Source organism: Bombyx mori, chromosome 18 (assembly GCF_030269925.1).
Source record: "Bombyx mori chromosome 18, ASM3026992v2".
In the NCBI taxonomy this organism is placed as follows: domain Eukaryota; kingdom Metazoa; phylum Arthropoda; class Insecta; order Lepidoptera; family Bombycidae; genus Bombyx; species Bombyx mori.
The window spans coordinates 6,138,029-6,165,340 of record NC_085124.1 but is presented as its reverse complement, the minus strand read 5'-3'; the positions used below and the strand labels follow the sequence as shown (position 1 = coordinate 6,165,340).

General features: G+C 34.2%; 1 protein-coding gene across 22 annotated transcripts in view; it reads left to right on the top strand.

Moving 5' to 3' along the window:
• LOC101743268 (protein sprint) overlaps positions 1–27,312 on the top strand; it is a 276,135-nt gene that overhangs the window by 143,289 nt on the left and 105,534 nt on the right. For 8 of the 22 annotated variants that reach the window (XM_038017328.2, XM_038017337.2, XM_038017331.2 and 5 more), the window contains exon 2: positions 863–1,245. The exons of 8 other annotated variants lie outside the window; for them this stretch is intronic. In XM_038017328.2, coding sequence (XP_037873256.1) covers positions 863–1,245 — 383 coding nt within the window. Of the gene's footprint in view, positions 1–804; positions 1,246–27,312 lie in introns of all 22 variants that reach the window. 6 more of the 22 variants (XM_062673633.1, XM_062673631.1, XM_062673625.1 and 3 more) reach the window with 1 other exon arrangement.

The window sequence follows — 27,312 nt, the reverse complement described above, 5'->3', positions numbered from 1 at the left end:
ATTGATTTACCATCTATATGATTAAAATGTCTTAAATTGCTAATGAAATCGAGTACGCAATGTTGAATAGTTAGTTCACTTTTACTCTTAGTCCATTCTCGCATGATCGCCTTAATTAATCATATAGCAGTGCTTGCTGTGTACTACTGTTAATTAAAAGGAGTAATTTTTAAATTCACAATTATTTTAAATGTTGGAGCTAGCGTGTCAAGGTGATGTAATACAGAGTTTCTACCGAGTGATACTACAGTAGAGTACAATGGTTTAAGGCAGGATGAAGTATCTAAACACGATACAATAACAGACAAGGTCGACAATTTATTGTAGTCATATGTGAAGGCTTAATACATCATCTTGTTACGGACGATAAAGCAATGTACTCGTATAAGGGCTTAAGAAACAGTAACAGGTTATTCCAAAATATGTCACAAAAATATCTACATCATCAAACCTTATTATTGAAATTAATTAGCATCGAAATTTTCTCTTTTGCTTTATACATAATTATTACAAAAATCTAGTTTTTGTAGCTAGAGAAACTCTAATCTAAATATAATTGTAATCTAAATGTAAAAAAGTGTGAACACACAGCGGAATACGTACAGTAATTAACCTAAATTGATGTGTCTTTTATTACGTCCCTTTTATTAAATCTAACGCCGCGTAACCTAGCAACTATTTTAATACCGAACATTTTCATTGTTATAGAGGAAGTATCCGCAATATTATGATCCGAAAAGCAACTCTGTTGAACCATACAGGTCCTCTATTAGACCCTAATGTAGAAATTTCTTTCCTTTCCAGACAAAAATGTAGATAGATCGTATGTTGCATCTATTAAAGTAAGATGTCCATTGACCAGGCATCTCCACTTGTGCCGATCAAGCCGCAGCTACAGAACGCAGCGTTCGTTAAGAACACCCATAACAGAAGCAGTTTTTGCGGCGTGTCACCGAACGGTAACGGGACGTTCAAAACTTTCTCCGTCAATCGCAAGAGTTGGAGTGGAAATGTGACTTTGCCACTTCAACAGTTCGCTCCCGAAGAACAAACTCCTCAACTGGCGACTTTTCGTTCCGGCACAGGAACGTTTCCGAGAAACAGGGAGAGGAACAATAACAGCGCGCCAAACGGAATATTAACTCCTAATGGGAACTCTGTGCAGACGTTTAAAGGAAATGAAGTGAGAAGGAGCGGAAGTACAAAAGGTCGACGTTACGCTGAGATCGGAAACTGGAGCAAAAGGTAAGGCTTCGCAAATAATAGCTGACAAATTAAATTTAAAAAGTAATGGTAATTGCTTTAGAATAGACTAATGAGTTATTGTGAATTATCGATGAAACTGTGGGATATAAATTTAATAATGACTTTGCCGTGAATTCTTCATTAGTTTTTCATTAATTCGTTAAGCCGACAGTGAAAGTTTGCAAACGTACGCGCCTATCTAACTCTTGTAACCATGCAATTCAATTTCCAGTTTTCGTCTCCTGTTACACTGTTACAAGTTTTCCAATTTTATTCTCTTATAACTTTCATTTCCTCCCGTTCGTCGAACTCCCTTAAAGGCACATTTATTAGCCTCCAACGTTTAGCAAACATTGGTTTTGAGAATTTAATAAAGAATGAATTATATTTCAACAAGGGATATATTTCCGCCCTCGTTCTTTTATGATAGTCTTGACGCTCCTTTGTAGATTTTGATATAGTAGTTTTCGTAAGATCTTAACGATGCTATAAAACGATTGAAAAAAAAACTAATAAAAACAATAAAGACGTTAAAATTTTGTAGCAACTACTTAAATTTTCTGTACTCGAACAAAACTAATTTGTTTACAAATGGACAATACTCTTAAGTCTTATCTTTTTCGACGTATATGGAATAGAACTTATCCATATTAACAGCCTTATCTAATCGCAATCTTATTATCGTTTTATTCGATGCCAGTAGAAAGTTTGTCCATAATTCTCGTCGGTCAATTTGGGCCGGTCTTAACTGGCTTGATAAGACGTCGACCCATAATCTTGCAACGGCACTTCGTCTTTTTATTAGGGGCTGTCTTTATCACCATGATTCGTAGTAAGTACGATGTTATCTTCTTAGGCCTTTAGCAACCCTCTGCGGTACTTTTTCGGACAATTAATCCAATTTCGTAACAGAACAGCTGTTTCTGTTATCTTGTAATACTTAATTAACTTAACTTTCTCTTCTAATACTCGGTATTGCACATTTGAATATTTAAGTATTGGATTTGAATTCAATGCCATAATTTGCATAGGAAACTTTGAATGTTGACTGTTTAAGACTTTGTTGCACCAAACAAGTCCATTAAATCAAACAATATTAAAAGTTGCTTATGTCATTGCCATCCACAGAACTGGAGTATAAATTATTAAATACAAACCGATTTTTATATTTTATGAAACTCACTAACACAAACGGTTGTGTTATGGAAATATTCTTATTTGACCTTTTTTTGTCATTTCGGTAGTTGTACACTAGAATACGTGGTTTTTTTTTGTGAATGGACCCAAATAAACGATAAACGGAAAAAAGATTAGCTTTTGAACGGTATTGTCTCTGTCATTATCCTGTCTGAAACCTTCCCCCTTAATTATAATTTATATACTATTTTGATGAAAATGAATACAAAACTTGAATGTTTTAAAGAAGTGGCTCGATTTTGACCAAATAATAGCAAATAATTAAGTAATACTCGAAATTTATAGAAAATGCGATATAGTAAATATATTTTATTCTTAAGACAATGTTGTTTTATACGAACTCCTCAATTAAATTTCATTTGCACCTTGTTGGTAAGTTTTAACTTATTTAATTTCGAAATCAGACGCAAAAACAAGTGCTTATGCTTTAAATTTGTTCCCACATCGCTCAGTACGAGTTAATCTACTTAATTCATGGTGTTATCAGAAAAAGTGGCCGCTGGAGCGCCAATCAAGTCAAACGTCCCATTAAGTACGGTAATTCAGTACAATTACTTTGCCATTGCTTTCACTTGTTGATCGTTGTTTACAACGGACGTTTGAAGAAACATTAAAAGTGTTTTATTTATTATTAAAACATTATTCAGTGTAAGCTGTAGACGAAGGTCGATCTTACTGTACATGTACTTCTGAAATTTGGTTACCATGGCCCATAAATATCACCGTGCCAACGTTCACCTTGAAACATTAGGCGAAAGTTTAAATGCTTCATTCACAGCAGGACTCACAGTTGGTCGCGTTTCCGATCCGTACTCTTGCTATACGGCCGTGTTACAAACACTTCCGGTTTGAGCCCCGTGAGTCACCTACAGGTTTGGGTGAAGCTGAAATATCCTCCAAAGGCTATTAGCATAGATAGGAAAAAAAATTGAGTCATGAGTTGTAAGTTCCCGTTTTTACAGTACAACGACTGCTCCACCCTTCAAACCGTAACGCATTACTGCTTCGCGGCGGAAACAGGCAGAGTGGCGGTTCCTAATCTTGCAGGCTCACAAGACGCCCTACTACCAGTAATTACGTAAATTATATTTTGCGGGATTGTTTTTTATTACACGATGTCGTTCCTTCACCATGGCAGTCAATTGTGAACATTTGTTGGTACGTATTTCATTAGAAAAATTTATACCGGCCTGCGTGATTCGAACACCGGCACTGTTACTCTCAATACGAGTGCACCGGGCGTCATATCCTTTAGGCCACGACGACTCAGGTTTTCTTTGAATATAATATTGTATTGAAATGAATAGTATCCTAGGTATAATTAATATTGTATGGGTTAAACGCACGTTTAGTATTTTTATTTTATTAATTCCGATGTTGCGAATACTTTAGTTCTCATGGACACGGACGACTACGGTATGTTATATATATTGTATGTAGAAAACAATTAATTAGAAAACAACATAACGAATTTTGCATAACGATTTCTGATAAAAAAAAAATCCTACCTAATTTGGTAGCCTTGAGAGGCTATTCCAGCGTAACCTTAACTAGTAGGTGAGCTCACGGGGCTCAAACCTGACGACGTTGCTAACACGAACCGTAGCAAGAGCCGTGCTTCGCAGAATCTACCACCGGATCGGAAACGCGACCCACTGAGAAGATCCGGCGAGAAACTCAGTGGGCTGTGTCTGAGGGTGGATTTCTGAAAGATTAATAAAATACTTGAAATTAATATTGTTTAATGTAAAATAAATAAATTCTAGTATTTTTCGTAGACTTGGCACATTCTTAAATACGTAGCGTATGTAAGGTTTGTTAAAGTAAATTCAAAACGATTACGCAGATTATGCCAAATCCCGTGTTAATGTAGTCACTTTTCTTGGCAAATATATAATTTAGAAATAAAATGTACGCTTTAACATAAATTATATTATATTATATATTATATATATGTATATAAAAATGAATTGCTGTTCGTTAGTCTCGCTAAAACTCGGTTTAAAAGGTAGATAAATATGAAAATCCTTGGAATTAAATAAAAATAACAATTTTGTTTTCTCTTTGACGTGTCCCCCGTCGGACGGATTCCTTTTGTTTGTTTTATGTTTATTTTATACAAAAGTTTAGGTTTTTTATTTGTCGATTGAGGCACTACGAAGTCTTGCCGTGTCAGCTAATTAATAATAAAAATCTCCGTTAATAACTTTCAACAACAAAAATTAATGAAAATCGTCTTCATCACGTTAACGATAAAAACATTCCTGAATTTTCAAGCCTTTTACTATAACAGTTACAATGGTACAGAATAATATTTTCCCGGTCGCCATATTTAAACGCGGAGGACAAAAGCCTGTCTTGGAAATAATAATTTTCTTCCGTAGGCCCGGAGCATCTTGCACTATTGTGAACGGATTTCAAAGACCCTTTTCACGGTATCCCGGGGTTATTAAGCACTGTATTTTTCTCTTCAAAAGTAATACCGAATGACATCCCGGAAAATAATAGTCGGGGCTAGTTTTATTTTTAGAAACTTACAAATGGATTTCATTATTATAATTTCATACTCAATGCTTATTATATATATTTCGTAAATGTTCGATATCCAAAAACAAACTAATATGAATAAATTACACAACTCTACAAAAAAAATTCGTTCTTTGTCCTAACGCTTAGGTTTTCCGGTTAATTATTCACAAAATCGAAAATAAAATACCTTTTTTTGGTATAAAGTTTTTTAATACCGAATGACATCCCGGACAATAATAAATAGTCGGGGCTAATTTCATTTTTAGAAACTTACAAATGGATTTCATTATTAAAATTTTATACTCAATGCTTATTATATATATTTCGTAAATTTTCGATATCCAAAAACAAACTATTATGGATAAGTTATTATTTCACTGCTCAAAACCACAACACAACTAAGCAAGCAATTTGAGTTAAATATATAAATATTTTCAACCGAATATGTACTTCAATATATGTAAAATATTTTGTATCAATTTACATGTAAACAAAAAATCCTTTGTCAATATGAATACTTGAGAGATCAACACCTGTCAGCGTTGTTCATAAAGTAAATAAACAAAGTACGGTATTCAGGCCTCAGTTATTGAATATTGTGTGGCCCAACAAATTTTGGGGTACTACCTTTGATATTCGTGAATGGAAATACCGAACGTTTTTCGTATTATCTCGGCCTCATATTTTCTTTGCTATTGCCAGGAATTTTGTCCTTTTACATCATCAACGAATAAATGAAATTGAAATATTGTATTTTGTTGTCAAAAGCAAACCAGATATTTTACGATACAGACATAAACTACCTCAGTACAAGGTCTAATTAATTAAACAATGTTAAACTTAACATCAGTGTGCTTAGTGCGAGTTTTTTAACGTTCTCGATAGCGTAAAAGTTAGCCCTTTTTTTTTTTTGCTTAGATGGGTGGACGAGCTCACAGCCCACCTGATGTTAAGTGGTTACTGGAGCCCATAGACATCTACAACGTAAATGCGCCACCCACCTTGAGATGTAAGTTGTAAGGTCTCAGTATAGTTACAACGGCTACCCCACCCTTCGAACCGAAACGCATTACTGCTTCACGGCAGAAATAGGCAGGGCGGTGGTACCTACCCGCGCGGACTCACAACAGGTCCTACCACCAGTATTTTTTTTAAATTTGTATGCAGTTGTAACAACGCCCCTAGCGGCAAACGTAGGCAAACGATCCCATTCCATACAAATATGAGTTAACTTTTACGCTATCGAGAACGTTAAAAAACTCGCACTAAGCACACTGGCCTCAATTTTCGTTAGTATTGAACATTACCTCGAAAACCAAAGGCAGATTTTCGTAGTATACGTTTCGCCTATTACATATTCAGGACGTACGTTGAAGCATAAATATCCCCTGTCGTTTTCATTACAATAACTTCGTGGGCCGGACGTCCCCGAAGGCTGCAACGGATGCCGCCTCCCGTGGGACGTCACTCACTTAGATAATGGAATTCTGGACCGATTTCGTTTCGTAATTATTTCATGTTGGGCGTCAGGAGTAAGTTACCTCTGATTTCTGCTAACGTCACAATGTTAGTATTGTTTATTTGAAATTCATAGCCATTATTATTCACTGGTGGTAGGACCTCTTGTGAGTCCGCGCGGGTAGGTACCACCACTCTGCCTATTTCTGCCGTGAAGCAGTAATACGTTTCGGTTTGAAGAGTGGGGCAGCCCTGGTAATTATACTGAGACCTTAGAACTTATATCTCAAGGTGGGTGGCGCGTTTACGTTGTAGATGTTTATGGGTTCCAGTAACCACATAATACCAGGTGGGCTGTGAGCTCGTCCACCCAACTAAGCAAAAAAAAAGAAACACTTGTTGCAAGGTATCTATCTCTTAGTATTGTTTTTATTAATTTTCGAATTAATTTGGTCATAACTGAAAATCGTAGAGATATTAAGTAAACTGGCATCAGTGTGCTTAGTGCGAGTTTTTCAACTCCTCGATCGCGGCAAACGTAATAACGCTGTTCCAACTCCATATAAATTTGAGTTAACTTTTAGGTGATCGAGAAGATAAAAACTCTCATTAAGCATACTGAAGTTTCAAATTCCGAAAAGTAAACAATATAAAGCTTTCTTTCATTTTAGCGAGTTTAAAACTAATTTTCAGGCGTCAGTGACCACAAAAAATGTAATGAAATTCGTAATTGAGGAAATAATGAAATGTAGTTTATAAACGCAATGTTTCACTGTATTTTTACTCTGTAATTTACTCTTCACTGTAGTTCAAAGTAGTTTTAATTAAGTAAAACAACTAACGACTCCTTAAATATCTTGTAAAAGTAGGTACATTGCAGTTTATTAAAGTATAAAAAAAAACTTTTTGCAAATCCACACCCCTATGAATGTAAAACATTATAAGTTCGATTTTCAAATTCGGGAGATGCGTTTGAAAGTCGTTGCAACTGAAAGCTCATCACGGTCTGGTGAGCACCGACTGCAGACGGGCCCGTATGGACGTGTACACGTTACGAAGTAGTCATGGGGTTAGAGCGCTGCATTGTCGGCACGCTTATTAAATGTTTTTTTTTGTTGTGATTGAAGTATTGCTGGTGGCCTTGACGCCTTTCCAGCTTCACCAAGACAGGTGGGTGAGCAAACGCTCAGCTAGGAGTGGTGGAATTAGCTAACAGCTACCCGAATGCCTCTGAAGGAGACCTAACAACTCGAGAGCAGCTGCTTTGCAGATGAATCTACTACCGGACCGGAATCGCGATCCGCTGAGAAGATCCGGCGATAAACTCAGCGGGTTGTTGCATGGGCTAGGTCATAAAACGTGCAATGATATCGTGACTATTTCTTATTAAATAATTTGATAAATATGTTCTGTTTAACTTAAAAAAAGCATAAGATTATGATTAAGATAAAAAAAATTGAAATGACTTCATCTTGCCCTTATATCTGTTCGGCATACCGTATCGATGTGCCTTGCTATTGCACTACAAGCCGTTTATTTGACCTGCTTCGAAAATGTAGCCGTGAATAAAGAGTAAGAAATGAGAGTAATGCTGTCGTTAATAATTAAAAAAATATTACTCCGGATGGGTTGTATGAAATTATTCCATGCGACTGTATTTTGGTAATATACTTCTTTACTTCATAGCATAGTATAACTGCAGTGATTTGACGGAATACGAATAAAATTCACAATGTCCTTTCTCAACGGTACTATGATGTATTTATACTCTATAAAGTACACAAACAGACCGCCCCAACGTGCGTACTCCGGTCTCGTTTGTAATGCTAATTAGACCAAATGATTTGCACAATAAAACACCTAGCACGTAACTGTTCTAACGAGTTCTCACAAACTAACCGTTGGGTTGTTAATGCGATAATTTCCATAGAATTGTTTGGATGCATCCGTGTGTTTTTAGTTCATTAGTACAAATATTGGTATAGTTGAATGAGTTTTGGACTAACTCGAATTGTTAATGTATTTTGTGTGGGTGCTTTGAAATATTTTAGCTTTTAACGATATATTAGATAATAGCAACGTCTTACGTATTCCTGTGTTTCAATGATAGATTAGTTTCTGTACGTATTTCTTCTTACGTATTTCTGTATTTTTTTTGGGTCTTAATTAAAGAACAGGATATATCATATTCAGGTTACAACGAAATAAATTCAAATTGAAATTTCATAAATTCTTTCATCTCTCTTATAACATCAATGTGCATCTGATATTTCACGGTAACTTAAAAAGTCAGCTCTTAGAAGTACCGATTTAAAATTTGTACTACTTCTGAATAGAAGAATTTTTAATATTAAAGGTAAATTTTTGGTGAGCTAACTTAGTGATTTCTGAGTAAAGAGATAAAAACAATATATCACTTGACCCACTTTTACGAATCATTTAAGACTCCATCATCAATTATTTTTTGTTCCACCGTCACAAACCTTGTTCTCATTACACTAGTTATACGCTTCATTGTTGCAGTCATTGAGGGGACATTAATTAATACATTGTTGCATTTTCAATAAAACGAATTTATGCGACTTGTCAGTTATTTTTTCATACCACATGTTTTGGATAACAAAAAGCAAAATGGAAAACCTTAATTCAATTATCCGGCAGACGTGTCATATGACTTGGTTTAAATCTATAATATCTACACTAATATTATAAAGAGTTTGTATATTTGTTTGTTTGTTTTTATTGAATAAGCTAATAACAATAATCCGTCAATCATAAAAAAGGATTGTTTTTTTTTCAAAATAAATGTAATCAAATTCTAATACAATTTTGCATAATGTAGCTTCACTGTAATTTATTTTTATTTTGTTTTCATTTATTTATAATCAGGTATGTGTACATATACATTTAAATATTTTAAAAGAACTAATTTGCTTAGTCGGGATATTTCTACGTAGGCTCCAGCGGCCATCAATATGCCCTCACTTCACCTCGCCACCTTGGGGTTTTTTCGGTTATAATGTCCTCGGCTAGCTCATCTATACTATCTATACTAATATTATAAAGAAGAAAGATTTGTTTGTTTGTTTGTATTGAATAGGCTCCGAAACTACTGAACCAATTTGAAAAATTCTTTCACTGTTTGGAAGCTACACTATTCTCTAATGACATAGGCTATATATAACCTTTTTGAAAAAATTAGGGATCCTTACTAAAAATCCAAAAATGTAACCAAAGGTGTAAAAAAAATTACCTAGAATATTCTTTACATCGCGTGCCCAGCGAAATCTATTGATGATAGAATAAAATAATGTACTACGACTTTGTAGAACACATTATTATTTACAAAAAGTGGCGCGACAACATATGTCTAACTATTATAGTTATGCCGCAATAAGTGTTCCTTTATTTTAAAAAATAAAACAGCGTCGAATATCGTTGAAATTTTTGTTAAAGACCCGAGCGGAGCCGGAGCGAGCCGCTAGTACAAAATAAAAACGTTTCTATCTTTAACAATATATTGCAGCAATTGTGTTAATGCATCCTTTAGCCTGTCCATTGACTGAGAAGCAATTGGCGCCGCGGCTAATTGTAGCAAAGTGACCGTTTAACTACAGGCTCGTATGAATGGTCCACTTACACGATTTAATGTGTACATTCGATGTTTCAACACAGAAGATGTCACTTTATGACCAAGCGTTGTTGATTTAATTGTACTTTTTGTAATAGATTTCGAAAACTATAGCGCTAATATTCAATGATTGCTCCGGCTTTTTAGTGCCGGAAGTTAACAGAAAAATTCAAATGGCATGTAGTTAATGGCGTGATAATATTTTAAATGAATATTCGTAATGTAGAGAAATTATTCAACTGAAATTTAACTCTTGTTGAAACTTATGGAGATGTCAATAAATTAAACTATTTATACAAATTGACATAGTGTTTTCTTCGGATCTTATAAGTCGAGGAACTCACATTGTTTTCCAAGTTTCGAATACTCCACAATTTGTACGGACGACGAGATTAAGTTTAAATGTAATTAAATGTATTTCATTAATTTAAATACTTAATTAAATTAAGTTATAATAAGAGTGTAATCATCAAATTGTCACAATTATTTTTTTTATTAAAAATAAACTAATCAACTACTTATTCGTGAATCGATAAAAAGATTCAAAGAAATCACACATTTTCCCGTATGAGTCATTTCAAACCCCCTTGCACTTATTTGGTTTCCCATATCTATCGATTTTGATTGACTCATCATTACACACAAACACACATAAGTTTTAGCCTAAAGCGATTTTTTGTTGATGATCTGTATATTTTTGATTCACGGTTTTATGGTCTTTAATGTGATTTGTTACACATATCAGCTCTCATAGATCATCATTGATGATTCCGGGTTCGATTAATAGTTCATCTTTAGAACAAAAAAAATAAATATACAAAAGAATAAATGATTTAGTGGAGATAATAATAATCGCGAGCTTCAAACGCGCGACATACAAATTATCGTACCAACCATAACAGAAATGTATTTTTGCTTGTTTAGCATTATTCGACGCTTTCCATCAGCTTTCTATATTCATCAGTATTATTGTTAATAGCATTGGGCAATTAGGGCCTCAACGTAGAAAGAATCTTAAGCTAGTACCACTGGACGCGGGAAGTTAACTATAATATATTATTATTAATATTAAATGTTAATATAAAACATAATTATATTTAAATATATGGATATGGATGAAAATACGGAAGCGTTTTTGATGAATAAAATATCCATCAATAAGAAATGAAGTTCCCACGGTTTTTTCTGGGCTCGACATGTCCTTCTTCATACAAGGTTCGAGGTGAGTCGTCAGTGATAGCACTATTTGGCTATGCTGCGAAAATAACCGATTTCCTTGGGGTTTGGAGGCAGTGGCTATAGCACTGACGGACGCTCCAAACGCGTAGGCGGCAGCCCAGCAATTTGATGACTGATGCAAAAAAGGTCTTCCAACAAACGACCCTTCAGCCAGGCATGCTGTTTTATCAACACCAATAATTGCTCAATATAATTTACTAATACAAAGCAATCATCATTTACTGTTAATACAGTCTTCTAATCGCGAACCTATTTGACAGGCCAATTACAAGATAAAGCCCCCAACACAACCGATGTACGTATAAATTAACCACCGCTATAAGCGGATTGACAGATTGTTAATCTACTCCTCACACAGTCTAACTATATTATGAACAGAAACTAAATAATGGAATTTTAAATGGTTAAAACCGTGATAATTTACTTAAATTAATTACTTAAATTAAATAAACTTTATGTAATTAAAAACGTATTCGTTTATTGTCCTTAAAGTTTTAGGTGCTTCTTAGTTTTTTATTATCCATTGCCTTCGTAGAAACATTTAAGGGGAGGCCTCACTATAGAGAATATCTTTTTTAAATTCGTATTCTTGATCTTACCAAGCAGCTCTTTAAACATCAGACATGTGTGGAGTAAATTTGATTGATTACCTTACTACAAAGTACAAATTGTGCAATTTTTCAGTTACAAATTGTTTATATGTAATTATTTATGATAACTCACAATATGTTAGTTTGGTTCTGCATAATCCATTTCGCGGACTTGGGACAGCAGTTATACGCTCCAATTGAGACTTCATGTTAACAAGCTTACGAGCTTCGATGCTTTCTTTACACGAGCTGGTTCGTGCCTCCACCATCTATAAGAAAACGATACTAAAACTATAAAAATGAATTCAGAATTCTAAGCGTGAATCGTTAGTAAATTTCGTAAAATAAAATAGATCGCTGAAATATCTCTTTTGAGTCACATGATATTCAGGTACGAGCTTAGATAGAATAATTTACAAGTATCAAAGCAAACGTCAACTATGATGATACGCACCGAATTTATCTTCCAATTATTCTTAGGCTTAACGCATAATATGAGAAACGGTATCATAATATGTAAGATGATAAAATGTTAAGTAAATGTAATCATTCAAATGTATCGTACAAAATCTATTTTATATTATAGCATAGCGACAACGTAGCCTTAAGCAGCTAATTTCGTGAACCGATCAAATTACATTCAAGCCTTTCATGTCGGATTTAGTCTGCAATTTGTTAAACGGAGAGCGTCTTCGGGTGATTTTTTAAAGGAAATTGGATTTCTTTCGCTACTGGATTCATTATTAAGGAAAATACTGCTCATATTCGTTGTCGAGCGATTTAACGAACGACATAGTCTAATATTTGCTTTAGTTTAAGACAGTAAGTTAGTCAATTATGACTTATATCAAACAAATGCTTACGAAGTTTTAACCGAAGTTCCTAATAAAAATAAAATATATTAATTTTTTTTAAGATATTAAATGCGATTGCATATCTTTGTTATCGCGGGCTTTGAGTACGGTGACCGAATCAAGGAATTCCGTAACGAAAATAAAACCTAACACTCCCCCTATCATGTAGCTCGCGTTCAACACATTCACACATTGCCCTTGTCTAGTGTTTGTGAATAAGCGCGCGGCGTGACGTCGCACTGCATGCGCCTCATGCAAAGTCTGCCCATCTCTCTCTCTCGCGGTCTAGTTTATGAGTGTGAAGGGGACAGTTAATGTTTTGCTTTTGTTAATGTTTATATATTTATAATTACGTGGTCTTATTTTATTATTGTTTTAATATTAAATTATTATTGTCTAATTATAATTGCATAAATTGATAAAAAATGCTATGCAATAGCTTTACCGCGGCAGTCCCCGAGTACCACACGTGTTTTTTTCTTAAATTTATTCGTGGTCGAAGATTTAACAGAGGATATGTATTTTTTTATATTATAAAGTAAATCCAACTTAAATTAAATTGTATTAATGAAGAAAATTATATATTTTATATATTATATATAAAATTATATAAGAAAATATAATAGCATGTTAAAAACAGGTAATCACGTTTAGTGACAACACTAACATTTTTTGTATTATTGATCTTTTTCCTGTACTTTTTAGACAGAATAGTATTTCACGTAGTCTTTCGCAATTGCGTCTTTTAGGATTCAAATTAGTGAATTTTACTTGTAATCTACATAATCACCGGCTTGACCGTCGGGAATTGAATATTTTCTGGCAAAATGAGGCTTCATTAAGGGTTCAAGTTAATATAAGGGAAAGCGGAACGTTGACAATATTCACGTTAGTGCATAGGAACTGCTTGTGCGAACTTTGATTATCGGTAATTAAAATGTAAATTACGTGACAAATATAGAATGAATGGTACATTTGTTTAATAGCCTATGTTGCTTTGGATAAATTTCTGACGCCTATTCTTTAAAATTCGAAGTTCGAAACTTTGACCAATCTAATAAAATAAAATAAAATCATAAAGTTTGCTGCAATTTTTGAATAAAATTGAACATAATATAGATTCTATCAACCGCGGTGATGCAGACAATGGTAACTGCAGTATTGTAACTGCGAATGCGGCGTTAATTACGAATGAAAGTATAGCTACAATAATAACTCAACACTAAAACTATGAAATACATATTTAAGTACACGCACAAAAATATGTCTTTGTCATTGTTGACTAACTTTAATTCAATTACATACTTGTAATTTCACACAATAACTGTACATTTTCATGAGTAATAAAACATAAAAACCCACATCGTTTCTTAACATTTGACGATAAAAATACACAATAGTTATTTATAAAATTACAATTTATTTATACAATAACACATTACACAGCGTCATTTTGTTTTTAAAAGCTAAAATATAAAATATAAATGCTTGATTTTACCAATAAGGAATGACAACACAACATTAATCTTATACCTTTAAACGAGCAATTCTTGTATATTAATATATAATTATATAATCTGAATCTCGGAAACGGCTCCAACGATTTTCATAAAATTTAATATACAGGGGATTTCGGGGGCGATAAATCGATCTAGCTACGATTTATTTTCAGAAAATGTTTTTTTATTCGTGTTTTCAATAATCAACTCTTCCCGACATCTATTGGCGAATAATAATACTATTTTTCTTAATTGAGGGCAACTAACCGTCTTAAAGACACAACAAGATGGCGTTATAAAAAAAAAACCGAGCAAAGCTCGATCATCGTCTAGTTATATTAATAAAAAAAGAAGAAACCTGCCTAAATGTGAGCACAAGTTTAACCTAATTCTTCGGCAGCACCATCGTTCAGTAGAAAATTTTCTGTTCACCGACGATGTCACAACAGATGGTCGCACGCATCTGTTCTTTATGAAGCTTACGCGATACCACTCTCGAAATAATAATAAAAGTGAAACTTCCTCATAACTTAATTTACAGTACTCTTAAATACGATTGAGTACTTTTTTTTTATTTTTTTTTTATTGCCCTTGTAGGCAGACGAGCATACGGCCCACCTGATGGTGAGTGGTTACCGTCGCCCATGGACTTCAGCAATGCCAGGGGCAGAGCCAAGCCGCTGCCTACCGCTTAATACTCTCCACAAGCCTCGTTTGAAGAAGGACATGTCATAGCGCTCGGGAAACACCGTGGAGGGGAGCTCATTCCATAGCCGGATGGTACGTGGCAAAAAAGATCTCTGTAAACGCACTGTGGATGACCGCAGTGGCTCCAGGTAGTATGGATGAACTCTACTCCGGTGGCGGACTCTCTACTTAAGTAGGAATCCTCGTAGAAACATAAAGCTGTTGCCTAGTGTTAAAAAATGTTATTAAGGTCATCATGGGTCATTGTAATCGACTCGGTGGTGCAGTAATTAGCGCCCCAGACTATTGCGTATAAGGTCCTGAGTTCTATTCCCACATCGGGCAAACATTGTATGATGAACAGGTTTGTTTGCTCTCTGTCTGGGTGTTTATTATCTATATAGGTATATATCGTGCGTGATTTGTTCCTAATTATTATTATTATTAGTTATCCCGCACCTAATATTAAAATAAGTGATTAGTTCGTATCTGAAAAAATCAAAGAAATAGCAGTCCACATATATTACATATGAGTCGACTATTATCAAAGGCGGCAATCTGACTTTTGGACAATGATTGGTAAATCAGAAAAACGAATTATTGACTTTGTATTCCATTGGCAGTCACAAAACTCTTCGGAACGACATCTTAGATAAATAACAGGTTAACTATTAACCTTTATTTAATGCAGGTTTTGAACCATATTCTTTGAAGGAGACGATTATATTCAAATAAATCTGTATTGACATATCAATAAAAAATTTTTGTCCAAATGTACAGATTGCCACCTTTGATAATAGACGACTCATATATTGCCAAGATCGCAATATAGTCTACCGCCGTTGCTCATGAAAAGAGTTGAGGAACAGTAATATAAGATACCCAATATATTCTCAATAAGTTGTAGTACGCACTGCAGGTATAAAATTGCAGCAATCCTAATGACACATCATGCCGATTACATACTTTTTCGTTTCTGTAGTTAGTGCTCTCCGTTCCACCCCACGTCCGGTCACTCATATCGCATGACCACAGGCGAAAGCTCAGACAGTCTGAAACAATAACATAACACGTGCAACCCTCCGCAATATTACCGTAAATTAATAAACATAGCTCAGAAACGCATACAGTTTAACAACATTGTTCGGTTGAGACGTGTCCGTAAGCGTCGATCACTGATTGAAATTTGGATATTAATTGAATCGCATAACTAATATGCACGGGTATTAAAAGACCCCTCGTTCCGCTGTCTGTTTACCAGATAGGTACGTGTACACGTAAATACAGTTCATATTTGGTTTATTGTGGTTATTAATTAAGAGCGTGTAGTTCGTATTTGATTTGAGGGTTTTAATTACTGAAATAAATTGAATAAATGTAATTTTAGGTTTATGTTTTAGTACTTGTAATTTCCTTTTAGTCATACAATAACATAAATGTGATAGATACTATTTAGTATCGCCGAAGTGGTTTCTGTAGTTACATTAGGTCTCTTCCGCTGCTTTTTAATATTTAATAATACTTCACATATATTGCTTAAAATATTTAATAATAATACAAAATTTAACAAAAAAGAAAGCTCTCTTTGACAAAATTAAATGAGTTATATCATCAATGTAGACGAAGACAATTAAATATGCATTAATAAAATTTAAACAGGATCAAATGAAAATCATCAAAATAGGTTGACTGAAAAATAAGTTTTGAGCTAACACACAAAAAATACGATCGAATTCAGATCTGTCTTCTGTTTCATAATGCACGTCTCCGTGTTCGTGGTTCACTTGCAGGAGACCTTTTTGTATTTGACAGGCCCTTAATTAAGTACGTTAACAGTACAAGTATCTTATTATTTTAATGCAAAAAAAGCAAATAAAAATTTAGGTCTCCCCAAAATTTGCATCAAATACTGTGCAAACGCAGGTGGCGAGCAGGTGTGCAATCTGTGCTCATACATTATTTAGCAGAGAACTGCACTGTAACGATTATTCATATGGTTTATTATTTTCGTGTTGTTTTGTCGGTGTTCCGTTTTTAAGCGTGTACATGTTACACCTGCTTGTTGCAACGAAAATTTTGTTTCCGAAATGACTTGTATATGATGAAAATCGAAATATGATAAGAGCTCGCACTTTCATCGATTTTTACGATTACAGTTGAATATGCAATTTCGAAAAGGGCACATGTCGCATATTTTGTCAAATACGTTTTTTCATATACATGTAGTTTTGAGGCTTACCTACACCGATTTTATAATAATTCCAGTAATTTTCAATCGCTAATTAACACTAAAATATATCTCAAAAGTTAATATCTTAAAATTTACACTGCCTTAGAAAATAATCAGTTTTTTTTTCATTTCCTAAACATTTTACATTTTCAGCGATGTGCCCTTTTCGAAATTGCATATTCAATTAATTACGCACTTTTGATCGTAATCGAAAAAAATACCGTCTATTTTTCTATTAAATTTATCTCTTGACTTTTACGTTTCATAAAATAGAATGATTTTCATAGAATGCTGTAAAGTACTCGAAAGGTCGGAAATAATAATATATTTATAACAATTTCTCTGGTATTTTAATAGTTTAAGAACAATATTTACAATCAAACTTATTGAACATTTAAAGAGTTTCCAAACAATATGTTTTTTCAAGGTATTCTTGACTTTGTTCTTGCCAAAGATAAATTGCATTCATATGCAGATAAAAAATCTTACGGGCTACCTGATAGTAAGGGGTTAACGAAGTAATTAGAAATCACCATGCTACTACTGCCGTTCTTGAGACAAGTTGAAGCATCAAATGTCTTATGAGACATAGATATAGTCATATGTGACAGCTTCGCGACATAATTATGCAGGATGGTACTTGCCAACCCGCCTAGGTAAAATATAAATAAATCAATTCTAAAATTAGTAGAGCAATCATGTTCTGATAGATTCTAGACTTAAATCTGAATCTGAGGCTAAAAATCCCTGTAATAACACCAATGAAACAAAAGGGAATATTAAGTTATCAAATATTAAACACATAAATTCAAAAAGCACTTTGACAATGAAAACGAGTGGAGGTTTGATTCAATTTGGCATATTATACCCCCAGAGTACTCATGGAACCGCTCCACAGAGAAATCCAATATACTGTTCCCGATAATGAAATTGCAATTTGAGAGCTGCACTGATTTTTATTACTAAATCATGACCCGGGAACGTAATATTTATATTGTTCTTCTTCAATTCCGTCTGTTTTATCTTCATATATACTCGTATACAGATATTTATATATGTTGGGAATTAACTGGTTGTTTTATTAACTTTAGCTTAGCTGTTCGTTAGGTCTTTATTGAAAGTTTCTACCCCTTTAGATACATGTGAAAATAAACAGACCAACATACTGTAATATGTATATTACTTTCAGGGCTTTTTTTCAAACGCAGGCAATCAGTTGGGTTCCTAATTTATTGAAGATGGATTTTATTTATTAAAGGCGGCTTCTTCATCGTTTTAATTATCGGGTGTTGATGAAGTTGCACACCAGCAAAACTTGGGAAATGGGCTAGAAGATTACTCTATTAGAGTATTCACCTCTTCCTCGCGTCGTTTCCCCACTGCTGTGGGTCGTGACCATCATGTTTGGACAGGATTTTATTTTTTGTAATGTCTTCCAGCGTTTCCGGTCATTGGCCACGTGAAGGGTTTCGTGGAATGGGGTTTCTAGTGTGGTGCGGATTTGATCGAACCAACTTGTCGATCTTCGATCTTCCCTGTCAGGAATAATCTCTCTAAGGTATCAAGTGTTTTCCGAGCAATATGACTGAAGTACTCGAGTGCATGGCGAAGGCAGAGCGTGGCCAGTCTTGTCTTGATCTTCAGTTGTTCTAAGATCTATGAACTTCTAATTGTACTTATTGATGTAATTTTTAAATAAGACTTCAATACGTTGCTCTATAAAAACAAAATTTTATTTGTTTATTTATTTCAATTATATAACAAAATAAAAATCTACGACTATTATTACTACAATAACCTGTAAAAATAAAGAAAAGACATTTAAAGTTTTTTTATAGTAAATTCGTTCACACTTCTACATAGACATTAATTTTATAACTTCATCTCTGTCACCGCTGCTGTGTTGACATTCTACATTAATTCGAACTGCTTTTCAAACATCGCAAGCGCGGAAAGTTAACGTTAATGGAAGTCGACTTTCTTTAGGTACGTACTTTATAGTTTAAAATGCTTCCCCGTGGTATAGAAACACAGCATATTTTCTATATACTTTAGCATTGCTTTTGACAATTAAATGTATTGTAAAAGGGAACTATATCAAAGTATATTTACCATTGTTTTTTTTTTTTTTGTTAGATGGATTGACGATCTGACGGCCTATCTGGTGTTAAGTTTTTTAAACAGCAGTTTTTAATAGTTTTTTAGCAGCTATCTGCTAGTAAAAATCGTGGTATAGTAATACCTCATGAACTAATAATGTTGATTATATTTATCGTTTTTATTATTATACAATATTAAAATTTCTTAATAATACTTGAAACGAATGAAACGCGCTTGCATTTATCATTCGCTAAATTTCATCAAAACGATATCGCTTTAGTACATCTCCATACCTGTCTCGTTTATCAAAGAGATTCCGTAACGTAAATCCGTTATATTTTGGAATATGCCATTAAATATGCGAATCCCGTGGATTGCCGCCGTGTTTGATTTAGAATGGTGATTTCCTGTGGGGTACTGGCTAAATGTTCTTCAGAAGGCTTGAATCGAATATGAATATTGCATTTGAATTTATAGTTGAGTTTAATAATAATATATTCGTTTCAATAATTTAGTATATGAACTCGATATACATAACATATTTATTACCACATATGTTCAGTAAAAAGTAATGCGGTCTTAAAGTGTCTTGAAAATTCGGCTATATCGAAGTGTATATCGATGGGGCGAGTCGATTTTCAGTGATAGCACCTAAAGCAGAATAGAAAGAAGGTAGACGAATTTGTCTCTATGAGTAGTCTTGACTCTACCCGCGATCATGGCGTTTGCAAGCACCGACATATAGAGAACTCATTAAGAGTAAAACGTGATAGCAATCGGTTAAATAATGGTATTTAGAATAGTTTCACTTATCCCTTATTTTAGTAATACAGTCAAAACCGTTTACTGCGACATCGTTTAGAACAACATGCCGGTTATAACAACCAAGAACAAAGGTCCCGGCTGAATACCATATGACCGCCTTATTAAAAACATTGCTTTATACGACATTGCTTATAACGACATACCTCATAAAACGACCACATTTAACTAATATTTCGGAGAATTAGATCTGTTAGAACGACCGGCTAAGCTGTATTGTAAACAATTTGAATAGGTATCCACATTTGTCTTCAATGGCTATTAAAATCAGGAAAGAAAACAATAGGATTTAGTTTAGTGTAGGGTCTTTTCTAATTCTTAGAAACAAAACACGTGCATGCAGTAGAGTCAAAGACCGTTTCTTCATATCTCTTCAGTTAGTTTATTACTTATTTATACACAAAACGCACCAAAACTTTGTGGAGTTATTCGTGAAACTTTCAAAATGTCGCAAAGAAAAATAAAATAAATTAATATTGAAGAAAAATCGCGTATTATGTAAATATGTTTTTCCAATAATTCCCTATCGATTTGTTTGTACTTGCACGATACACATTAAACATCACCGGTTGTTACGACTATCGGTTTTTACGACTGAATATGAGCAGTCCCTTCGATGTCGTTATAACAGATTTTGACTGTATAACCAAAAAGAATATATTGAATATATTAATTTTGACGAAATTTAAGTTTCATTTTGTTGCCTTCGAATACATAATAATATGATCTACTAACGCTTGTGGGCATTATTAGTAAGATAGCCCAGTCGCTGCTTACCGCTGATGTTGTCACTGTTGTGATCACGTTGTGATGTCTTTAGGTTCTGCTAAATAATGGATAAGTCGTGACCTAAAGAATAAAACGCCGGGTTTACCTACTTGTATCATGCGACGCGATTATACCCAAATTCTAATCCCTGCAGGCAGATACCAATTTTTCTAAAGAGATGCTCGCAGTATTACGAAACATTTCCACAACGAGGGAACAATATCGCGTAATAATAATTATTGAATACGCAAAAATCATAATTTTGGTAATTACTATACACTGGACACATAGACCTCAAGTCTGAATTGGATCCAGCAATCCCTTAATACCAGATGAGCTGTGAGCTCGTACACGGCTCTACAAAATAACAACAATTTCTAATCAACAAATTAACAAACCATAGGTAGTATTTTAGTTGACCTAAATCGTCGTGCATACTAGGTACACGTAAAGGAACAAAATCGAAGATCAGATAATATGATTTAAAGTAACAAAGTTCTTGATAGAATTACACATTTAAAAACAGACATCATAGATATTAAAAAACGTCAATGATAACAAACAATAACACTTAAGAATCAATTAACGTTCCAATAATGTCTTAAAATTAGTCCCAGTTAATTTTAAAATTCCACCAATCTATTTAATTTGATTTTTAAGGCTACCTAATGTATAAAAACGTAACCAATTAATTCAGGAATTCTTAAACCATTTCAAAACATTTTATCTGAGCCTATCAAAGAAGCGTTCCTATGTCTACCTATCAATGTCAATCAGATTACTATATTCTCACTACTTTTTGAAATTAAATCATAAAACGACGTCACGAAAAGTACAATATCGGATCTACTTCTGTGAAAATCTCTTTATCAAATTTCTTAAAACTCACGTATAAAAAACGTTTGGAAATTCGAAACATTAAATTGACTAATGCCTCTAATGACGAGAAATACATAATAATAGGTACTTGAAAACACACTAACTGTAACTATACTTGAGACCTTAGAACTTCTATCTCAAGGTGGGTGGCGCATTTACGTTGTGGATGTCTATGGGCTCCAGTAACCACTTAGCAGCAGGTGGGCTGTGAGATCGTCCACCCATCTAAGGATTAAAAAAAAAAAAAACACGACAACGTGCCGCAACACCCGTAAACGAACATTACAATTTAGAGTATAGTCGAACGTTTGTAATGCGAATGAAATGCACTTACTTACATACTCCTAGTTCAGGTAGTGAAATTGCAGCGGCGCACGAGAATATCCGAACCGGCATGCGCGGCAGTATAATCGCGTAGGGGTGTCTACTATCGCCCAATGTACACTCGGTCCATTTCCATAAAAGCCTCTTCAATCTCTCAAAACGTTCCGGGAATTTCAATTCACGCTCTCAACGTTTTTGCTCTGTTTTCGTTATTTATTACCAGTAGACTTTTGCGGTTTTATAATGTTCAATCTCAAAATACATAAACAAAAAAAAATGGATATTAAATCTGTCATGGTTAAAATAATTTAGTAGTACTAGTAGTAGTAATTAAATCCACTAAAATCAGAATAACTAAAAACACATCTTAAAAAAAATGTCAAGTAACAGAAATTTTTAAACGTAATGTACAAATCTCTGGTTTTATGATTGAAAAATGAGAGAAATGCATCATAACATTAAAGTAGATAAGTGATTCCTTTTCTTCAATTTACAAACAATTAATTTATCTGTCGCCCAATAATTTATAACGTTAGCCGTTAAATTAATTGCTGGCTGTAAATTTTGTTACTAACATCTCTCTTTGTAGTGAAGACGTATACTATTTCAGATGCATTCCCTCGAAAAAGGAATTTTAGTTTTAAATCTCTTTGATTTATCTTAGAAGATCAACTTGAAAATTACCATAATAAAAATTAGTTACTTCCAACGATTATTCGGTCCGAAGTTTATATTCTCAACTCTAAGACTATGTTCTTAAAGTAAAGTAAAGTATCTTATGAGTTTTTTAATCGGTTAGATTAAATAATTTAAAGATAATTTTAGTAACATACTCAGCAAATGTTCACGATTGACTTCCACGGTGAAGGAATAACATCGTGCAATAAAAATCAAAACCCGCAAAATTTTAATTTGCATAATTACTGGTGGTAGGACCTCTTGTGAGTCGGCACGAGTAGGTACTACCGCCCTGCCTATTTCGTCCGTGAAGCAGTAATGCGTTTCGGTTTGAAGGGTGGGGCAGCCGTTGTGACTATACTGAGACCTTAGAACTATATCTCAAGGTGTGTGGCGCATTTACGCTGTAGATGTCTATGGGCTCCAGTAACCACTTAACACCAGGTGGGCTGTGAGCTCGTCCACACATCTAAGCAATAAAAAATAATAATAACATAGTATCAGACAGCGATGAATCTAGGAAAGCTGAAGCAAATCACTAGATAAAATGGCCTTTGTACTTATATTGCGATAATTCAGTGTTTAGATTCTCTAGTTTTTTTCATGGAGTAAATAGAATTTCTAACATCTTTTCATAATTGACTTCCACAATGAAGGAACAGCGTCTTGTAATAAAATTATATTTTACTAAATATCTGGTTACTGATACTCCTATGCGTCGTGATACTTAGTCTTATTACACATACAGTGCAAGGAATTCACCGGGTTTTTATTTATTTTAAATGAAACAATTATTACTAGAGTTTGCGTAAGCTTAAACCCTATTAAGATAGCGATTCGTCTTTTTTTTTTGACTACATGGTGAGTCATATCTGACTTTGACTTTTCATTGTACCTGTCAATAATTCGGTGACAAGCATTTGACTAATACCAAATGGAAAGTTTTATAAACGCTTATAATGTTATCTATCACAGCAATTCAATTATCTTTATCATTCCGCTCTACTTTAAAATCATAAGCATTAGCAAAGTTTGGCGCCAAAATGAGAAAACATTATGAATATTTTATATGAATAATAAACATATTGATCTGATTTTATGTGAATGACAAAGATCACATTCTAAAAGATAAATGTATTTTTCAAATTGTACCACTTAGTTAGTAGTTAGTTAGAATTATTTGTGGCCAGACTGTATTTTGTTGTATATGACTGTGTCTGAGACTGTGTTTCTTGCATTATATTGAAATAATGCAAACAAAATGTAAATTTGAATGCAAATCAGACTTTGTCTTCACGGCATGCAGTTACAATTCGATTTTTTTATTTTTTATTTATTTATTACACTTCATGTAAAATTTACATTGGCGGACTTAATGCCTAAGGCATTCTCTACCAGTCAACCAAAGGTAGTGCAGAGTAAATAGTGGTAGGTGCAATGAAATTTATATTAGGTTACGAATACATACAAAAAAAAGTATATCTACATATATACATATACATATACATACATACATACATACATACATACATACATACATACATATAATAGTTTATACAGTATTAAAAGGAATATATTAATAAATTTCCTTAACAAATAACTTCATCTTAATAAGTTCATGATGATTCCGCTAACTTTTCCCTTAACTTGATTATATGATTTTCATAGTCAGAAACTATGTTACTATGATACATTTTAAAAACTATTTTTAATTTTCACGGAAGTAGTTCACGGTAGTTCTTATAAGAGCGCCAGATCGCAATAACGTGTTGAAATTAAATTTTTAAAGTTCGTATTGTCGAAGAAACCGCTGAAGCGTGCCATCATTTTCTCATAACTATCAATAACGTCCATCAACCCGGAACGAGTTCCAAGTATAGGCAATTCCACAGTGTTACATAAACACCAAGTTAAAATGTCACTCGTCTTAGGCGCAGTCCCCACGCGCTCTTAATGACTACTAAAAAAAGATCACTCGATTGGTTAATATTGTAAACAATCGATTTATGCCGTTTAGATTTCCTTAAACATTACGTTATGTGTAAGTACGTAAATTGTAAAAAGTTTTAGTGATTTAAGTAAATATTTTAATAACATTTGAATGTTCAGTAATTTAATGAGTGCGCGAATCATTTATTATTACGTGTATATAATTTACGATCCTCAAATTAAAAATAAAATGATTTCTAGTGTGTTTTGTCTCAGTATCTTTGTGTTCGATCACGTGGGTAGTGACGAACAATGAACGAAGGCAATGGAACTGCACTCATCGTACCATATTCGTTTGCGGATGTATGTATGTAAATCACGACTTGTGGAAGTGACAAAGTTGCATTTAAATTTAATTAGCTGAGTTCATTTCTGAGTCTCAAATTATTGTTTGAATTTGCTCGCGGAGAGTACTTTATGGTAGGCAGCGGCTTGGCTCTGCCCCTGGCATTGCTGAGGTCCATGAGCGACGGTGACCACTTACCATCAGGTGGGCCGTATGCTCGTCTGTCTACAAAGGCAATAAAAAAAAAAATTACTTATATAAATATTGAATATATCATTGCTTCTATTCAATTCTGTAGTATATGATCATGATCCCTCGGTCATAATTCCCACCTTCGTCTTCTGACGGATGATCAGTCGTAATGTAAACTTGTATGCTAGCATTTCAATATGTTCATAGTTTTTGGGCACTCGACGGCATTGTGACGAAGATTTTTTCGAAAACATCGGAATTCTTTCTCTTTCTTCTATGACTACGTGCATATCAAGGTTGTCACCCTACTGCCAGACAATCTTATTGCCATCGAGTATCCTAGGCATCCATTACACAACAAATCGAAAGCTGCAATCATTACTGTATCTTTAAAAAGTACATCAACACGTAAAATAAATCGTTACGTTACCCGAGCATTTATAAAATAAAAGCGAAATCATTAACGTTACAAAATAAATATGCAATTAAAATTCAACAGTGTGAAAAGCTGCACGAAGAAATCAACATTCGATATCCGTTAGTCTTAGTGAAACAGTTTTAAACTTTTACTGGCTATCATCGTCAGCTTTGTAACAAAATGAAAATATTTCACGGTACTTACTGTTTTCCATATTTGAATATAGATATATTCATCAGTTACAAAATACTAATGGTTATGGAAGACTATAACAAATAGAGAGTAAAAATCGACTATCAGTGTAGACATGGGTTAGGGGTCGCTGACCCCGTCGAGGCGGACACCAAATTCGGTACTGAACTACTACTTCAATACCGTGGAGGACATTAATCGGATGGCTCACTGATCTTTGTAATTAAGTTAAAATTAACCGATACGCTTTTTCTTAATAAAGAGGCACGTGTACACGAACGACTTCATCTTTTGGTTGGATTCAAAGCGTGATTTAATCGGACTCCGATACCTATATTCTTAAATTTGGGTGAATCGTGAATCATTTCTTGTTGTTCTCGAGGAGCGGGACACATAAAACCGCTGAATGATCCATTGCAAATGTTGATATGAGTTGAAAAAAGATTACCTCACCTGTTTACTACGTGTACACGAAACGGCTGTATCAATAGATTCGGAGCTATTGATTAATCGATTACATTAGTACTTGAGCTCACATCGATTAGCCGAGATTGAATCACTTAAGGCCATGGATGTTATATAACGACCACTTTTGTTACGAAGATTACAATTGTGAATCGATTCGTTCAAAAGGTGCAATGCAGTTTTTTTAGAGCATTTTTAAATTGGTTGGAAAATTCAAATATACTTAGACTAGCTTTTGCCCGCGACTCCGTCTGCGTGGAATAGTTACTTTGGCATAACGCTAAAGTTTGCCCCCCACACTTAATTTACGTAGGAAGTGAAAATATTTTGAAACATCCTTTATTGGTGTTCCACTTGTATCGGTCTCATATGTTATATAGGCCTTCCTCAATAAATGGGCTATCTAGCACTGAAATAATTTTTAAAATAGGACCTGTAGTTCCTGAGATTAGCGCGTTCAAACAAACAAACTCTTCAGCTTTATAATCTCTATATATAAAAATGAATTGCTGTTCGTTAGTCTCGCTAAAACTCGAGAACGGCTGGACCGATTTGGCTAATTTTGGTCTTGAATTATTCGTGGAAGTCCAGGGAAGGTTTAAAAGGTGAGAAAATATAAAAAAGCTCGGAATTATATAAAAACAAATAATTTTGTTTTTCCTTTGATGTGCCCCCTTGATGTGTCTTTTATTTATTTATTGAGGCACTACGAATTCTGCCGGGTCAGCTAGTATTAGTATAGATATGCGTTTGTACGCTATACTGCAGTCTCGGATCGAGCTTTATTCAGATCCGTTTCCTGATGAGATAACTAGTTCCTAGAACGCCTTGTCGTGCAGAGAATGATGGACGGCCCAAGACCGCGCGGGAGGTCTCCAATGTGGTAGACCGAACAAACCAGGACTAAAGTGGGAGGCTCCCTAAATGAATGCAGCGGAATGTCCTCAGCATCATAAGACGCGTCAGATCTGCCCCTCCAAGGCTACATAAAGATCACGGCTACTCTGTCAATGGTGAAACGACCGAGAAGAAGAAAAATG